Source organism: Pterocles gutturalis, unplaced genomic scaffold (genome assembly GCF_000699245.1).
Source record: "Pterocles gutturalis isolate BGI_N339 unplaced genomic scaffold, ASM69924v1 scaffold42012, whole genome shotgun sequence".
Classification (NCBI taxonomy): Eukaryota; Metazoa; Chordata; class Aves; order Pterocliformes; family Pteroclidae; genus Pterocles; species Pterocles gutturalis.
Window position 1 is genome coordinate 49 of NW_010109244.1, and position 19,993 is coordinate 20,041.

At 37.5% G+C, this 19,993-nt stretch overlaps 1 protein-coding gene across 1 annotated transcript; it reads right to left on the bottom strand.

Annotated features, from left to right (window-relative positions):
* Window positions 1-830: 830 nt before the first annotated feature.
* PSEN1 (presenilin 1) lies at window positions 831-17,727 on the bottom strand (the record flags this gene model as incomplete). Its single annotated transcript, XM_010072908.1, has 9 exons — window positions 17,581-17,727; window positions 15,699-15,737; window positions 12,649-12,902; window positions 11,191-11,332; window positions 7,429-7,496; window positions 5,370-5,590; window positions 3,004-3,102; window positions 1,662-1,748; window positions 831-1,092 (listed from the first exon to the last, which is right to left on the bottom strand). Coding segments are annotated over exons 1-9 (1,256 nt in total), but the record flags the coding sequence as incomplete, so codon positions are not given.
* Between the last annotated feature and the right edge of the window lie 2,266 nt (window positions 17,728-19,993).

A 19,993-nucleotide genomic window follows, 5' to 3' on the forward strand; every position in this document is an offset into this window, starting at 1 on the left:
GTACAGGAAGGAGAAAATTATTAGGCTGGCCAGACAAGAATTTTCATTAACCAGTTAAGTAACTAAAATAGCCCAATTCTTACAGTTTTTGCATCTTAATGTTATTTTTCTAAGCTCTACAAATGAAAATGGATTTGCAATGCACTCTGAATTTGGAATTCTGGGGACAAAGTAAATTCTAAAATTGTTCCTAAAGTACAAGTCTGTATTTTTAAACAGAGGAGCACCTGACAATCAGAGGAAGCACTTGCACCTGCTAAATATGGCAGCACCACACGTGGAGAGCAGTTTATTAGACAGGCAGACCCTAATTTATTCAGAGTTTTGCAAATCTAATACCAGCTTAATGTCCAACTGAAAACCATGAGTCTGTTAAAACAGATGAATATTGATGTCATGTGTTCTTGAAAGACACTGCACCCCAGCAAGATACTGGAGAAAAATAAGTAAGTCCATGGCGCTCTGCATTCATTTCAGTCTCCAAGTAGGTTTTAAACATTGCTTTGTGCAGAGTGGATTAGTAATTTAATCTTGTGTCAAAAAAAAGTTAATGACTGTATCTACAGGGCCTAAAATCCAAGAGGTGATACACAGCAGAACACTGTGTGAAAAAGAGAGAAGATAATGCTACTGACTGTGTAATGGTCTGAAAGCAGCTTGTGCTATTAAAGTTTTGAGTTTGTGTATTAAACTGAAGTTACTATGTGCCAATATTACTCACTTCTGCAGCAAAACCAAAAGCTACCAAAAAGCAACTTCATCAATAAATCAATCTACGGGGCATGTCAGTATTGATCATGAGCAAGAGCAGCTCTTCAGCTTGCTATTACCTCCCATCATACTGTATCTGTGCAGTCACGATGACTAAGACTAGCTTCAGATTTACTAAGTATTTCAGACACAGTACTCCATACTCACGTTCTTCAGGGTCTTCGCTGGTTTGAGAGTTACTGGGTAGAGCCTGAACAGCAGCACGCGATTCAGGTGTTGATTCAATGGGCCCTATTCTATTGTCCCTTTGTTGCTGCCATTCCTGACTAAAGCCACCGTCATCTGCTTCAGCATCTTCATTCTGAGTCTGGTTTGCTGGAGCTCAAAGGAAAAAAAGCATTTAAGATTGACTTCAAAATGTGCTTTCTAATCTAACATTTCATTAGGTTCTTTAGTCAATATTGACAGCTTCCAGTAAAATAGAAACCTTTACTGAAAGTTACATACACATATACTCCTTCAAGCATACTAAATTCAGAAACTGTGGCTCTGCTTTAATAATACATGTAAACAAACAAACCTCATGTTTTTAAACACTAGCTGCATAGCCAAGAGGGCTAGACGCATTTCTGTTTAATACAAATGTGAATGAGTTAGCACTATACTATCTCATCCCAATTTGACAAGCAACTGAGCTCAGTCAATTGCTGTCTGCTGACAGTTATTTCACCACCAACACCCTGGATCTCAGAAAAATGAATGCAAGAACATTAACTGCACAATAAGTGAGTAACTTTTGAAGTCCTGACAGATTCCTCATTCCTACTAAGGCCTCCATGCTTTCACTCTTCTACAGCAACTACAACACTTAAAAAGCTCAAAACCAAGTCTCTATAAACATGTATTCCACTAAAACCACAACAATAAAGGCTTATCAAAGAAAAATTCACCTTTTTTATCATAAGTGGAGTTTTTGGAAGCTTTCCTTTGGGCTTCTGGATCTTCCTCAGCCATGTTCACTAGCCATATCATTGTTGCTACAAAAAACAAAACAAAACACAGCATAGCTAATCACATCCTCAGATGTATGCAATTCTGATTGCTGGCATCAATCCATTATTTTTCTTTTTTTTTTTGAGACAACTATCTTTTGCAACAGGCAATTTTTCTCTCATTAAAGCACAGTAATATCAGTCAGTACCAGCTACATCACGCATTTACAAAATTTGGTGAATAAAAGTTTTATTCTTACTAGATGTTGAAAAAAATGGCGACAGCTGTTGCCAGAGAAATTACTTCTATATATGAGGCCCACTCTGAAAATCTGAATCAGCGATTTCTTTATTTTTTCCATTTATTAGTTCTTTTATCTGAGAGTAAAAAGGTCTATTAAAACTGCTACTGAGGTAACTTCAATTCAGAGGCAGTATCGGCATCAAAGTTAATTGTTCTCTGCCTCCATCATCACAATGAATTCTCCAATCTGGTGGTAATGAAATGCTGTCACACTTAAATCGTGTATTTTAATTTAAGGTTGTGGTCTCTCAGTGTTAACGCCTCCTCCCACAAAACAGAATAACAGGCAGCTATAAGTAGTATCAGTAAAACAGAGCAGGAGTGACAGATAAAAAAAAAACCCTCTCCTTTTTCCACTGTAAACTTGTCCCTGAAGTAGCCAGTCAGTCTACAGCACACTCTCTACTTTACAGGCATCATGATTTATGATTAACCTCTCCCACCATTTATCCATATGATTACAACTAGCAACGTGGAACTCCAGAAAACAGCGGAATTAGGTACTAATGGATACACAGGTTATAACAGCAATTAGCGTTCAGTAGGTTATTTTTCAGAACTGCAGGGAGAAACAACGTATCAACAAAGGCAAGCCCTGGAGAAAATATTTCTGTAACTGAATCTCTTCCTTCCAGTAACACACAGGCTATTTCAGCACTGAAAGCTGATAAATATTTTCTAAAAACAAGTACTCTCTTTGAATAGGCTTGATTCACAGCCTAATGACATACTACTTTGGCCAAAAGAAGGTGTATTACCATTTTTCCTGTCCGTATTTTGTAGCAAAACATGCTGGCTTTTATCTTGAAGTATCTTAGCCAGATGATGTACCACATTTGAGAGTCAACAGTGAAAGGAAAACTGAGGCCCAAGTGAACAGAGTAAGAATTCCAGCTGATAAGCATCACATTAAAGCAGAGAAAAATGAGAATAACAACTTCAGCTGAGAGGGTGATTCTAAGTATTTCATGTAAGTATCAAATGAAATATACTCACAGGAGTAAATAAGTGCTGGGAAGAGAGTTTCATTTCTCTCCTGAGCTGTTTCAACTAGCATACGAAGAGGACCTTTAGGACACAGGACAGCAACCAAATCTGTAAGGAAGAGCAAACAGATCTTACATCATTGCAGACATACTTTTAAGAATGTTTTTCTATAACACTTGCAAAGACTGGTGATCGGATAAAGTCTTACCCTTAACATATACTTCCTAGGGCACCATTGGTCACAAGTCAGTATCCTACAGAAATACTTTTTAATATTCTCAGTCGTACAACCAATTTTACATATTACTGTAATATGTATACCAAAAAAAAGTTACGTTCCTCACTTGAGATATTATGCAACTACAAATGTATCTGTGTCTGTATGTTGATTTGCAAGTTAAAAGCAAATAATCCATGAAAGCTACTATTCAACTAACATCTTGGAAATACTGGTTTGCTTTCTTTAATCAAAGCTTTTCTTAAGCCAAGTTTAATACTAAGACAACAGGTAACTGAGGCTTATGTAAATTTTACAAAGTAGGCATGACTGCCAATTTATTCCCAATTAAAGAGGGGAAAAAAAAAGTGTGTATGTGAAGGGGAAAAAAACCCAATTTATTAACCGTTGCAGAAAAATGCTGTGTTTGCATAGATTTGAGAGGTGTTCAAAGCATATTCAGCATAAGAAAAAAACCAGCAGCTTTTTGTTGCTTCCCTCAATTCTTTTTCATGGGACAGTAAATGAAACTGGGTAAAGTACAAATTAACTGAAAAGCAATCATTTACAAAATAGGATGACGGTACAAGTTACTCACACAGATCAAAGCACAGCATAAAGAAAAACTGATCTACTGAGATGCTCCATTGGCTTTCTCACCTGAATGTTGATGGTTTGTTAATGAAATCTGCAACTCCACAAACCACCTCAGCTACTTTTCCCTTGTCTTCTATATTTGGACAGAAAGCTGTAACATTTACATACTAACCTTGCTACTGTCTTTTGCAGTTGTCTTTGAAATTAATTTGAAACAAAATCTGACATTGAAAGAAGCAGCTTCCTTGTCAGGAGCTGAATGTCGCTCAGACCAGTCCTTCTGCACCTCAGCTAATTGCCCCAGCACCACTGCTGGCTCTGCTCAAGCAAAGAATTCTTAGTGTGGGGTTGCAGGCTTCGAAACTTACCTCCCCTTTACTCAAAACAACCAAGTTATGGTCGCGGAATATAATCTGAAGAATAGCTTTGTTTTGTAATCACTGAATGAAAGCTGAATGCTTGGAATACTCAGATTTGGAATACTCAGATGAGAAAGTTTTCTCAAGATCCATGAGCATATATCCGAGGGACATTTTTCTTCCTTCTGAAGGAAAACGGCACCTAAGGAGTACATTTACTCACCAGAGATAATCACATCTTATTAACCCCTGCACTTCTACAACTGGACAGATTCTCATTTTTTATCATTACAAGTGACTTTCAGAGTACACATTCATCATGCTTATATGCTTCCAAAAAAATTCAGGTTATGAGCACATTATCATGGATACTATTAGCTATAATGTTTTAATTATACCGAAGTAACTGGATTTTAGTCTTGCCTGGGAACTACACCAGTATCTGGGAAATGGAATGATCTTCTTACCAAAAGTGTCCAGTGCCCTCTAAAGCTTTATGAGAAAACTACAACTAGGTACCTCTCAGTCATCATTCTGAAAAAGCATAATATGCAATAATTCAAATGAATTTCCTTTTTATTTAAAAAAAATCAAGGAAACAGATCTTACAACTATATCCTTCTAAATGTAAAATGACTTTGAGCAATGAAAATTGCCCTTAATTCTTCCTTGCTTCGTTCTCATTATATGATTAGGCATGGATCAGGGTGCTGTTTCAATCTCCACAAATTTGAGCAAGTCATAGGTTGGGCAGATCTATACCTATACGGGACTGTACCCAAAAAACAACCTCCTAAATTCTGAATGTACAATAGTTTCAAGGATTCTTGGGGAAAATGAGAAAACAAAAGCTCTCCACCATCATAGAAGAGATCAAAATGGCAACACAGGTCTTTTATCTTTTCCTCTCTTGAATTACTTCAATTCTCCTCCCCAAAGAATCTAGAAAGTCCAGAAAGCATGAAGGAAGATGGAACCACACAGTCACACAAAGCACTAATCTGCAGGAGACTGATATCAGTTTAGATCATGACCTTATTTCTGAAGTCTGTAATCACCTTATCCGCTACTTTGGATGATATCACCCCTGCCACCCTTTTTCTTTTTTTAAGGTCTAGTCAGACAAATGGAAAACAAGAAGTCAGGGAATAGAAGAAATTCCCACCATAACATCTGTTATTACACCTTGCCCCAGACCTTACCATACACTGAAATGACAGCCAGGATAAGCCATGCAGTCCACTCGGGAAGGTACTTAATAAACACCAAGGCCATGAGAGCGCTTATCATAATGAGATATGCTTGCTGGAGCCGAAGCGGACCCTTCCAATGAATGCAGATCATTCCCACGACACCGAAGTTCCAGATTATGAGTGCCACCGTGATGTAGTCCATGGCAACATTGTATGTCTTAAAAACCTCACTAGAAAAAAAAGAGATATGGAAAAGAATATGGACTGTGTTTGCTTAAAACAATGGAAACAAGTTACAGATGCAAGCTCCAGAATATTTATTTTTAATTTTCATATTTAGTGTAGTGGCACAAATATAAAATTCTATATCCAATGAGTAGTTAACTATTCTCCACAAAGAGAAAAATCTCACCAGTGTTTGCTTCACACCAACTCTTTCATCTGTCTGAAAAATTTTCATTCATGTTCTATTTCCTTCTCAATCAAAGCAAAAATTGTCAGGAAAGGACATTACTGCAAAACCAGTCATTTTGGTTATGCTCGTAAGTTTTAAAATTCAGAAGAATAAGAACTTGTGAGGTTACAATTGATCTTTAAAGGCATGCAGACAGATCTCCACTCACCTGCGGAATGAAAACACTTTGCTAACTTCAAAGTAAGATATACATGGTTATTCTATTTTATTCTTTGCCACAAACACTAAAGTAAAAAGCTTTCTTTTTGAACGAACTGTGTCACTGTCACATCAAATACTATAAACTAATTAAGACCCTCAATAAGTAATAAACCGAAGTAGACAAATATGTTGTCATCAAATCACAGGTGACTCCCACTGACCCAGGGAAGAAACGGTTGTGAATGGTTGTTTGCAGATTCTGCTGCTACCAACTCATCAAGCCACTAAGAACCTTATAATTTGCATGATACTTTCCTCTAGGAAAATTTTATTCCCTAGATGTTAGCTGCCCTTTGAGATGTACAGTGTTAACAGGACGCCCCTTACTGCCATTGTGTATCATTGGTCTATAAACTCCCTCCTTACTCCCTGGTCCTCTGCAAGAGGAAGCCAGCACTGCCAAGGCAGCAGGGACAGGTGAAAGAAGGTCCCTCTGCTCACACACACACTCATGGAAGAGTGCCAGCTTCAACCCCAACCCAAAGGAAGTGAGCCTGGCAACTTGTCTCTGCCCAGCCTGCACTCCCCTTGTGCAACACACATTGCCTTGTATTTCAAAAGTTGTTATTAAGGTTAGAGAAAATACTAACCAAAAAAGGCATCACAGATCACTTTTGGCAAAAATTAATGACTGGAACACAATTTTCTCCCCCTAGAGATTAAATTAAATAAGGTGCTTCAAAGAGAAGTGTATCTGTCATCAAGCGGTACAAAAATATACACTATAATAATTCACGGCATAACTCTAGTTACAAACCCTGATTAGTTTGCTCATTTTAGAGAATATCAAGTATTATGTACAACTTTTCTTGATGTCTGGATAAAGGCATGCTTCCGAATTTGAAAAGAAAACCACCAAATACATTTTGGTGGGAGAGTAGATTATTTTCAGCTGATTTTTTTCTGCCACTCCCATGCAAACAGCCTTTGTATACACAGCCCATCACCAAAGCCACGGTTTAAACAACTGCCCTTGAGTCATATGGCTATGAAAAATGAAGTATCAGAAGACATGCTAGCAGAGTAAGCTACCTTGTGGAAGAGAGCTTATTTTGATGATGTGTGATTGATAGCTCCTGTACAATATCAGATGCACTATAAACCCATAAATCTCTCTCTGTATGTGTACTCTATGAACCTATGTAAATAAGCTACCCTGTGGAAGAGAGCTTATTTTGATGATGCATGTGTGATTGATAGCTCCTGTACAATATCAGATGCACTATAAACCCATAAATCTCTCTCTGTATGTGTACTCTATGAACCTATGTAAAACTAAGAATTGTATTGCAAGAGCTTACTCACTGTTATTCTTGTTAAGATTCAAGGGCTAGTTATAAATACATAAAGTCATACATGAAAAATAGCATATTAATGCTTCAGTTCACTTACCCCAGGTAGATGAATGAGAAAAAGAACAGCAACAGAAGAGAAGAAATTATAAGCCAGCCATGGATCACCTGGAAAAAAAAAGACATCAATACATATTTTTTTTTAGATTTGACAATTTAAAGTTAATATCTACTTAAAAATGCTTTTAAGGTTATTTTTTCTTTTGATTAAAGCAAGAAGATTATATTCAGATGCATCTCTCTCTTTGGTTGCTGCTAAAATCATATTTAGTGTATACACATTACTGTATTCCAATTTACACTTATGAATTTTAAGTGCTTTGGGGTCTTTCAATAGCAGTTCTATACAATGAAAACTACTGTATTTTTTTAGGTCGTTTGGCTAGCAGTGGTATTATAGCATAGCAGATTTATCCAGCATTAACACAGATGGAAAACATGAATCATTTTTGCATAATTAAAAAGCCTGCTCTGATTCCAAACCATTTTCAGAATACTGCTATAGAATCAAATGCTGGAACACAGAAAAACCTTCAATGCTTATCTGTTAAAATTCAGCATTAGCATGTCATCGATGAATGATTATATAAGGATTTCTATATCTCTATCAGTCGTCTATACACATATTCCTTGATTTTTATATGAGAGCAGACATATGACGTCCAACAATTTAACAAAAAACAGTCCAGGGTTGTACTGAGAGGGGACATACATAGATTTAAACTTGCAAATGACAGGCACTCAGGCTTTGCACTGATGACAGTGCAAACCACTCTTGCACATTACTGTGCAAAATTAAAAATTAAGACTGAAGAGTCCTGTAACTTTGGTTATCTCTGAACGGAGAATGAAACATGTATTTGTCAAATTCCTAGCAGAGAATCTTACATATAAAACCAGACCCAACATTGCAAGTAGATAACCAATCAGGAAATTCAAGCTGGATAAGAAATCCTGCTTCAAACAGACATACTCAGTAGAAAACTAACCTGTTAAATTAGCTATATATGTACAAAGTATTCAGGAACTTTAGAAATTGTGTTATCTACTTTTCTTCTGAAAGATGTGTAGTAGAATACATCTTACGTTACAGTTTTTAAAATATTTTGCAAAGGTTAATTTAAAAGTAAAGCCCATATGCACACAGACTAAAGGAATCATGTTTACCTGAGGACTTTCCATCAAACTAAGAATTGAGCTATTACAGTTAATTTAGTACAGTTAGTCCAATACTAAATTTTTGATAAGTATTTTTAAAATTATTAGCAGTTTTTGAAACATTCATTTTCCTACCTTAAACACTGTCTGTCCTTCAAAACAGGTTCAAATTTAACCTTCAACCTAATAAAACCTGTCATTTAACTTGCTAATCTAATAGATTGGCTTTCCATATTTGCTAGTGTATTCTCAAAAAGATGTAAGAATTTCTCACATGTAATAAGCATGGTGACTGTAAAGATGCTGCAGGAAAACTGTCGCAGTATCTGTCTCAGCCCGTCAAACTGTCACCACTCACAAGAAGTGCGGGGGGAAAACCCCACGCTAAAGCTGAAGACTGATAGGTACCTGAAGCAGAATCCAACCTTCAAACAATTTGTAAAGCTACCTACATATCTTAGTGGCCTAACTAGAGGAATTTTATTGCTCTGTAAAGCTAGTTGAAACCATTTTAAGAAAATGGCAAAGCAAGCTGTGTCATTTATTTTAATAACAACGTCTTCTATCTGTAGTTCTTCTATTTGTGCTATAAGCTCTTAAACTTTCTTACCACTTAAGAAAATAAAGTGAATACTAATGCTGCATTCTAGTAAAGAGTAAAATGCTAACAATGACAAATACCAAGGCCATGGCCCAGCAAATGTTTACACACACTTTGCACAAGGACTGTCAGCTGTACAAAAGGAGGTAGTTTCAGGAGTTGACATAAGCTGGCATTTTACACACAGATGTTTGTTTTATTCTCAGTACATATCAATTTTCTGTAGCATCTTCCAGATCACCAGCCTCTTTTCATACAAGCGATTTTTCCCAAGTATTTCTTGTAAATTTTGGCCAGTGTTTTCCTAGCAGCATATCATGACAGGTTTGTTGCCTTCTAATTAAAGTATTTTCATTCTTCATTTGACAACAGCTTCAAAACTAATTGACTGCTGGTACAGAGTCGGCTTTGCCTGCTACAACTTGAATAAAAACTAAGGACTGCAGAATGCAGATAATTAAAATGAGCTACAGCAGACAGATTTTAGTGAAGCAAACAATGAAGAATGCAGAGAATAATAAAATACACTAAAAAAGAAAAGCTAGTCAAATAGAATCACCTTTGAAGAAGCTGTCTAAGAGCTAGAATCAGGACAATGCTTAATTTATCACGTACAGCATAAACATAGGAAACTAACAGCAGCAAAGCTGAAATAGTATTTCCTTTCTTCAAAGGAGTTTTCAGATTAAAATCTTGTGAAGATAAGCAAATTATCACTACCAGTAGGAGGCCTGACATTTTTTCATTACAAGTTCCGTTCCCCATAATCTAGACCATATTCAACATACAGAACTGCACGTAAAATGGAATTCAATGGACAGGTAAGTACATTTTACAGCATTCTGGTATAGCAGCACAGAAATACTCGTGTTAGCCACTCTAAAAATAAGTTATTTATTTTAATTAACATAAAATAAACTACAGGAAAGTTATGTTGTCTAAGCATTCTGATTTTATAGTACAACAATTAGTTCTATAAAGAGAATGTGCAGTGCTTTGTAAGGTCAAGAGGAAAGCCAGGAATGTGAAAAGCTTAGTAAAAACTAGCTGATGTCTTCAGCACCTGAGGAGAACCAATCGGCTGCCAAGGAAACTAGCTGAAGTACATCAGTTATTTGACTTCATGGGAATGAACAGAATTGACAGCTTAAAAAGAAAACTTTTTTTTTTTTTTTCCAGTTCAGATTTAACACCACACTGTGATGAAAGAGAAGGTCCATACTTTAAAACACTATTCCAAGCTGCATGCAGATTCAGGCAGAAATAACTTCCCCAGCAGATCCACAGATATTTTATAAGAGGATTTCACAAACAGCCATGAAGACCAAAAACATTTTCCTCTCTTGATACCAAAATAAAGTGGAGCAAAGCTTTGTGCCAGTGCATGCATCCCTCGGACAGTTCTATAAGTATGAAACAGACTCAAGGTTCTGGCTGCAGACTAAGAAGCTTCACTAGGCCAAGCCTTGTCAAATGGGTCATTAGGACCAAAAGGCAACCAGGAATTTTCACAAACAACTCCTCCCAGGCAGGTGATATTGCAATTATTGATGCTAAGCCTGGACTGGCCTTGTTGACATCATTATAGGATTGAAGTCTTTCACAAAAGAGCCTTAGAGTCTCTGTGTTTGCTGTAACAATATTGCCTGGCGTGTACAGCCATGCACACTATCACAGTGCTGACAGACTTGGGGCAGGCTGGGGAGAGGGGACCCCTTGAAAAGCCCCTGATGTCCTGAATAGCTTTCAGGTCTGTACTTTGTAGTTCTTGACCACAGGATGATGTCAAGATATGGTACATTTCACAGGAATAGGAAGCAATGCCACCCTAATTCTACCTGACAAAACAGCCAGCAGCGTTAACACGCAGGGTTGTGTCAAAGGAACAGAAGCCACAAAATTGAAACAGCGAATTAAAGCACCAATTCTGCTACTTTTGCTCACTCATCCTTGATAACCCCTCATTTTGTTCTATTCTTGATAACTGGTACTAATAAATAAAACTAGCACAATTATTACTCAAGTCAATATATTTATACTCACCTTGTAGCACCTGTACTTGTAAAGCACAACCAGGAGTATGGTCATGACAATGATAACGCTGATCATGATAGCGGCGTTGAGAATTGAGTTCAGGGCTCTCTGTCCTACTGTCTCTGTCTCTTCTGTGAAAGGAGTGTAGATGCTACAACAACAAAGAGTCAACTGAAATGCCAGCGAATGCACATATATTTCCAATATGCGATGGCAACATCAAGTGAAATTGCAGTAATCTTTCCTTTCAGAACCATAAAAGCAACAGCTATTTTCTACTTGGGCAAAATTTGAAAGGCAGCATAGTATCATATTAGGCAAACTCAAATTAAAAAAAAAAAAAAATTTCCTTAGAAGACTTGCCTTCCCAACATTCTTAGATTACAAGTTTCTACCTTCAAACAAACAAAAAGCACAGCTCCACACTGTTTGATGCAATTACTCACATGCTATGAATCATTAGTCTATTACTGCAGCTAGACCTTTATTATCACACCATCTAGTGGGTTTACAATGAAAGGTTCCCCAGTGATTTCAACAAAACAATGTATGGGCTCAACTCTCTTTTTCTTAAAGAAATACAACAATGTGGGGAAAAAAACATTTTGGGGTGGGTGGGGGGAAGAAAATACCATAAATAAAATCTCAAGAAAAATAATTCTCTGATCAACAACTTTGATAGTGAAAAAGAACTCTGTGTTTTATTGAAACTTTTTATGACATGCTTATATTACACAAACATTTCAAAGCCAAAATCTTTTTGTCTAAACGTTTTCACAGTGGAACATTTAGACAGATTTGCTGCAGGTTCTGAAAGGCTCAGTGTTCTTCCTTTGTCTCCTTTCTCTCAAATCAGCTTTCACCGAAATTGCGTTCTTTTGACAACATTTATATTTTGCCAAAAAAAAAAAAAAAAAAAAACCAACCCAAAAAACAATACCACCTATGCAGGAAACGAAACCTGCCAGGAAAGTTTCTGTGCCTGCAACATAAGTGAACCTCACAAAGCTATCCTCCTCTTGCATTTGAAATTCTTTACCATCAGCATAGGCAAATCAGGACTTGGCATACAGGTTGCTTCATTTAAATTAATACGTATTTTCCTTTTCCAAAATCTCTGTATTCTAGCAGAGTACTACTGAAATGGCTCTGGCTCAGGACTGAGTTTATTTCATAAATACCACAGGACCCAACAAAGTATTAAAATGAGGGTTAGGATTTGAATCAAGCCGTTACAACCTAGATATTATCCCAACTGGTCACCAGACAGACAACAAATGTCAATAGTACCATGAATACAGAGTCTGGCTTCTGGAAGGAATAAAACAAAACTCTTTGGGCTGGTGGAGGTGAAAAGCGAGGAAAGAGGGAGTTCACTGATTGAATTAGACTCTCGAAGAAATGGAGATGAAAGAAAATTATCTAAGTGAGTCCACTGAAAAGACAGGGGGAAAAATTGATACATACAGCTGTCCATCCTTGCGTGTATAAAAGCTGACAGACTTGATGGTTGCAACAACGACCACCATGCAAAGTGTGACAGGTACAAACAACATAATCACATGTTTTGCCCCATATTTCAGTGTCAGCTCCTCATCTTCTTCGTCTTGTTCCACAACTTGCTGGATGTTGTTTTGTGGCTGCCCATTGGTCTCAGACTCGGGATTGTCATTTCTTCTGCGCTCACTATTATCATGGCGACGTCTTTCGCTGGGGTCATTCTGCAATACATAAGAAATACATTCTGCAACTATCCACAATCATATTCTTGTAACCTAAGCTAAAGATGATCTTGAGTGAGAAACATGTTAGGTAATATTTACTGTCAAGGACTCAAACAGTAGTAATTAATTGCATCACATAGTTACCAAAAGAATGGGAGCACAGGGTTACATTAAAACATTTACATTAAAACCAGCAGCAACTGAAAGTAGGGCTGGTTGCACCTAACAGCCTACATTGCCTTTCCTTTAAACAGAATTTTAAAAGCTGAAGACAGCTTTTTCCCTTGGTTCAAACTACAGTTGATCCAAGGGTGCATGACAGCAGATTCCTTGTAGCTTACTAAGAATTAACTGTATCTGTTCCTAGAAATAATGGCAAACAGACAGTTATGAACCTAACTCCATGAAAATCACAAGAAAATGTCTACTTTCCTTACCACGTTACTCCACTACAGTACACTAACTAGAATATATATTAAAGTGGGGTTTCACGAGGTATTTTGTTCCCACATTTCTAGAGAGAAGAATGACACAGAAACAGTGATCAAACTGAGGTAATTCCCAGTCTTAGTATACTGAGATTTGATCCCAAAGTTTTAGTGTGATGAGCTAAGTGTGCAGATTCTTTCTCTCCCTTCCCAAGGATACAACTCACAGCAGTAGCAGCAGTATCCTCTCACACTGAAGAAATTCCACCCCTCTTGTCAACTGATACACAAGAGCCTCCTAGACTTCCTGATACTGCTACATTAAACATCCAGAGTGTAATTCCGACACAAGCACAGAGGTAAACTTTCAATGGAATTAAGATTAACCACAAGCAAAACCAGAACCTGGGAACACCACCTACAAGGAACTGATCAGGCCTGCACTCCTCCCGGTGTCACAAACCTTTTGTCCCCTCTCCAAGAAGCCACGTCAGCAGGGGGCATTTAGCCTTTTCTCTGTTGTGTGCACATACAGAGAACACCACAGGAGGGTGAGCTACCTTTCATCTGTTCTGTACTACAAAGAAACAAAACCATTTTATGTTTACCAGTCACTCTATACTGGATTACCCTGTCCAAAATCATTGCTGTACTGCTCCCGTTCCCTCAGAATGTTTAACATAAGAGATGTAAGACAAAGATTTTTGATTCCTTACAAAATAAAAGTAATCTCTTCAGAACAACTTCATTTACAAACAGTTCAGCTTGAGTAAGTACACTAAAGCAGCTTTTAGATTAAAACGTACAATAAACTGAAGGAAGAGACCTTTTGCAATATCTTTAAAACATCACTTACTTTTTGTAAAATTGCTCTAAATAGAAGATAAGGCATCCAAAATAACCTAATGAATTTCTGCTTAAGTGGTCTTACGCAGGTAATTTTTTCCTTAAACATCCAATGTTAAAGTCTCATTACCTGTTCTTAGTAGCATTTCCAAACATAACTGCTGACTTGTATCTCATTAACTCACGGCAGTTTTTCAATAAATCAACAGTGATTTTGGAGATTCTTTATACAGAATGTTCCCAGCCTCACCCTCAAAAAGATAAGATGTTAAGTACACACTCAGGAACTCACAGTGGGGTTTTCAAAAGCACTTAAGTAATTACGGAGTGCAAGTCCCTGGACTTTGAACTGCAAACAATGACACTGCTAAAACCTTGGTTGAAGCTTTACAACTTCCCCAACTCATGAAAAAATTGCTTTTACAAAACATTACAGAGTAACAATATAGATCAAATGCTTTACTTATTTACTCCTTTTTTTGTGGCATCCTCAGGATCAAGCTCAGCAGGGTTTCAAGAACTGTCTAAGTAATTTTGCTTTATTTTTCAAAAAGGAAACTGAATTTAAGAGGAGAAAAAATGATCTAAAATTCTTAATTAAGCAATTAAAACTAGTAAGCAAACAGATTTTTAGAATTAAGATTTTAACCTTAATATAAATTTAGTATCTTTCACTTAAAATACATCCTGAAAAAGATTTTGGGTTCAATATTATTTCTGACTAAATGAAAGATTCATTATAAATCACTTGGCATTTTGCATAAAGTTTTCACATACAATTGTGAAACAGAAACAGGAATATGGGAGAATACAAATAAAGAGATCACGTTTAATTGTTCTGAAATGCTGGCTGCAACTGAATCTCTTTCTGTACAGATTATAGCTCAGATGTAACATTTTTCACCTTGACAGTGAAAATACTCCATTTATTTCAGTCTACAAGACAACAATAAACTTGCCTGTCTAAATAAACTGCCTAAGATGATCACAAGTAACACCGCACTGGAGATGGCCAGAGCCTTGGAACACTTCACAAGTAAAGCAGACCTACTACTCAGGTTTCTGCACACTTGCAGAATACATTGCCCTTTCTCGCTATAACAGCAGTCCTGCAGGAGGGAGTACTTACCTCTATCTTAGGCACAGAAATATAAAAAGTAAAATAAAAATCTACAGCTCTGCAAAGCAAACACAGAAACAGCCACAGGAAAAGCCTGATTAACTAGCGCACCACTACGAAACCCAGCAAAATCAAACATAAAGAGATAAACTGAAGAAATTAGACCAACATGTGCCGTTTTATTCCCTCCGCTAGTTAGGAACAAAGACACAATCACAAAATGCCATACTAAAACACAGTGCACGGAAACCAGATCAGGATCAAGAGAGCTGTAAGAGTTATTCTCTCATTCAGTGTTAAAACTAGAAAAAAGTTGTCCTTTCAGGCTACTAAAGTGTAGCTAAACGTGACATGCGCAAGCCCCACTGCTTAAAAGAACAAAGTGCACTCATATCCTACCTGATCAGTATTAAACAGAGCAGAGGCCATGGACTCTTGCTGAAGTGGAAGCAAAGGAACAGACTCTTCACTTTCCTCAGACATAGTTAAAAGTGAAAATTCTGAAGCTAAAAAGTCAGTAACACCTGTTGTAACACCGTAAGCAAACGTAAGTAATGAACTACGAGCTTTCAGGTGAATAAACAGTATCAAAAGCAAACGATAGCTGTTTTTTTTTCCTATCAGGAAAATAGTTAATAGCAAACCTAGAGCCATACCCCTGAACCAAGAGATAAAAAACTAACATATTTGATAAAAACTTTCTATTTATTAAATCTAGATTTATACATCAGGAGCAGACCCCCTTGCCTGACTGTGGGCACAAACTTCAACAGTTCTCCCATACACCATTTATGTTTAAAGGTCATCATACAGTGACAGATATTGAAGGATGGGCTGAACTCTTCGGGTGTGACTGGAAGAAGAGATGGTAAATTATAGCAGTGATTTCACACACTGACTGTTAGCCACGGAAGCTAGATATACTTAAGCAGGAAAGGATCTTTGTAAGTATGTACAAAACCAAGGCAGATATGTGTAGGGCAGAAAAAAATCTTTACAACTAAGTATTGAACCTACACCTAAAATTACACTTAAGCATGGAAAGAAAAAGCACAAGCAGTAATTATTCATCAGCACAGTCTGTCAGAGAGAAGTAAACAGAACCATTGGTCCCCCATTGCTGGGAAGGAGCATCACCAAGTTATCTGCGTGGATGGAGAGCCCCCAGCTCACTGCTGAGCTCTGCCTTTTTAATCTGGCAGAAGTGTTCAATAAAGGTTAATCTCTCAGCTGTCCAAGATGAAAAGAAACTTTTTTCATTTCATCTGAAGTAAAAGTACAAAGATGCAGTAGGAAAGCTTCCACTTTTCTATTTTTATTAACAGCTTCTATCATCGGTAAGGTCTTAAGTCAGACTTACATCTTAATTTAAACATAAATTTTCAAATGTTTTATATTTTTACTGATATAGCAAGATGCTGATCTGAGATAAAGACAAGGATTTTTCAAAATTTTACTTAACTGCCAGATTGCCTAGAAGAGTTAGAGCAGGGATCAAAATATGCTTTTGAATCACTGCCATAAACACGGCTACAAGTGGCCCAGACTCACAAGAGCATTTGTGTCACATAGAAACCTGATATGCAAGAGCTACAGCAGGAACAAAGAACTGAGCATGACAAATTCCAGAGCCTGAGCACCACACCCAAGAACATCATCTAGACTTGATTTTACCACAACACATTAAATACAATGAGCACAGTTTTAGCAACAACTATGCGCTTAGGTCTTTCAAAGCTATCATATAAAACTCCATGGTTTGAGTTCCCCTTTCCTTCCAAAACCTCAAGAACTCTGAGAGCACCTTGACAATTATTCACAAGTAAGACGTGACAAGTGCTGCTCTTCCTGCACAGGAGTAACCTCCAGCAATACCAACAAAACTACCCAGGCTTCAAGCTCACCCTAGACTAAAACTAACCCTGTGACTGAGAAACCTGTGCATCAAGCAGACCACAGCCAGGGTAGATCAAGAAAGCCCACTACATCCCCTAAAGGTTAAAGTTTGACATGGGAGCATCCTGCCCCATTTTCTTATTTTTCTTGAGGGCTTGGTCACTCCAACACCACTTTGGGAAAAGTCTTAACTGTATACAAAAGTGAGTTTAGAACACCAGATGCTTTACAGAATAGTTCTTTTGGCACTGCTTACCACCACAACAGTCCAGACAGAGAAAACTGCTCCCTACAGATTTCTAGAGTTCTGAACCATATTTTCATCCACATCCATTATTCATCCTGATTTAAGTGCTACCAAGTAATAAAATTGTTTGTTACATACGGAATTGCTGAGGTGGTTATCAGGGAAGTTTTCTGTCAGCTGCCCATGCTGAAACTGGGGTAAATGTGCAGATAGTTCTGTCATTGGGGCTGTCCTCTGGCAATCACTTATTTCTATACAAAACGGATCTTTCCTCTTGAGATGCTGAAAGGAAAAAGATGTGTAAAAAGCCTTGGTTCTTATATGACCAAGTCCTCCATCCCCTCCCTACCCCAATTCTTAGAGTTCACATAGACCAGAGATAACTGTTTTCTATCTATTTCATAGTACTGAACAGTATCACATCTTGACTAAGAGGTCATAATAAAAATTTTCCAGCACAAAAATAAGAGCGTCTAGACATTATCAAATTAGTTCATCAGCCACGGAAGTAAGCAACAAATATATCATTCAAAACAGTTCTCCGTTCCTTCTTGTATAATAAATGCGAAGCACTGCACACTTGCTCAGAGCACAACTTGTATGTTTTTATCTCAGCAGAGTACCAGTGCTCCAAGTTGTTTGGTTTTGGATTGCTTGGAAGCTCAAGGGGAATCTTCAATCAAGGATGCCTGAGTTACACTTGATAATTTAAAATCTCGATATCTCTTTTAATACTGTAAATGCCCTAAGAGCAACCTAGAGCTACACAACAAAGTATTTCAGCTGAGCCTAAAGAACTGATGTGCATTCATTGCCCCTAGTGGTAGGTTTTATATATCAGCTACACGTACATAAACACATGATATACACACATATATACACGCTTATAACAGCTTCATACATTCCTCCATTAAAAAGTCACGTGCTAACATTTGCACATGCAAACACAAATAAACCACGTGCTCCACAGCAAAGAGGCACAAAGCAATACAGGGGAAAGAGGAAGAAGGGTGACGTTAACTACGTAAGTTTCAGAAAAAAAATAATTTTCAGAAACAATGACTAGGCCTAGATAAATCACTGCCTTGGTTACACAAAACACAGGGAAGTGAATAAACCACTGCCTCAAGGGTGGAGCGCCTGTCCCCGCTTCCATCCCAGGCGGCTCCTGCTCCTACCTTGTGCCAACTCCAGCACTCATTGGTCCTCTTTACAGAAGATTTTACTCACTAAAATAGAAAAAAACAAATCCAGGAAAAGAAAACAAATATTTTTCTGCTGTTTTAGTATACCCAACTGTACAGAGAGATCTTAAAAAACTCATACGAGGGAGGAGATCACAAAGCAAGGTCTCTCACTTTTGGCAGCAGCAAGCCATAAGTGCTGCAAGGCAGCATCTTACTTAAAGAGGGAATTAAGCCTATTTTCATACAGAATAAGATGCAGAAGCTGTTTCTCTACTTGCAAATAAATGCTATCTTGCAAGACTAGTGCGTGGTGCTTACTAACTTCAGCAGGGATGTAGCTTGCACTAAAGAGCCGTTAGGAGGTAACACCAATTTAACAAGCCTAGTGGGAGCACACAAACTGGAAAAAGACAGACAATGTAGTATTCACTAGAGTGGCTCTCTTCCATGTTTGTAATTAAAGATAAAGCATATCTAATTTTAAATATAATGAAATGTAAGATCAGATGACAATAAATAGGCATTATGTTGCATTTACTTTTAAAGCTTTTGCTCTAATTCTTTGGTTGGGCTATAGAATATAAACAATAATGTTTTAAGGCTGCTATTAGTAAAAATTCTCAGTGACAGGGCCACCGCAGAGGAAAAGTTGAGTATTTTTATCCAAATGAGGAGTATCCGAATGAGATTTTTCACACAGCAGCATGTCAAAATTCTATTTAAATTACAGGAGAAAAAAGCCCCAACCAAACCAAAACCATGAACCCACGAAACCCTATGTAAAAACTGGCAAAGAAAACGACCACAAGCGCAACAAACACAGCCCAAAACACCTACTGAGGAGCAGAGAGAAACTGAAGACAGGGAGGAGTCTGAAGACAGAGGAGCTGCATCAAAGCTTGAATGACAGTGTCCAACGGGCCTCCAAACTTGTGGTTTGTCAAAACAATCCCTTTTGAAAACTCAAGAGCTCAGAAAACAGCTTCAGGACATCTACCCAAACAACTTTATTTGCTAATTTTTAAATAAATGAACACTCCCAAGTTTGAAATTCTACTAGGAATGAATGAAATCTAGCAAGGACCTATGCATAAGCACAGACAAATGTAATTTTTACTTGATTTACCTGAAAAGTGACTCACCAAAACATTTTTTCTAATGAAGCTGCTAATATTAAAAGAATATGTCTAAAAAAGTTCCTTCCTTGTTTCTTCGGCTTTCCTCAGTAAGAACAACAGGATTTACAACTGCGGTTCTCACGCGTTTACATTCGCTAAGTACAGGTAACACCCACATAAGCTGTACCGGGTTTTCTCTACTTAGAGAGCAGAACCCAGCGTCCACAACCCCAGCAACCGGGCCCT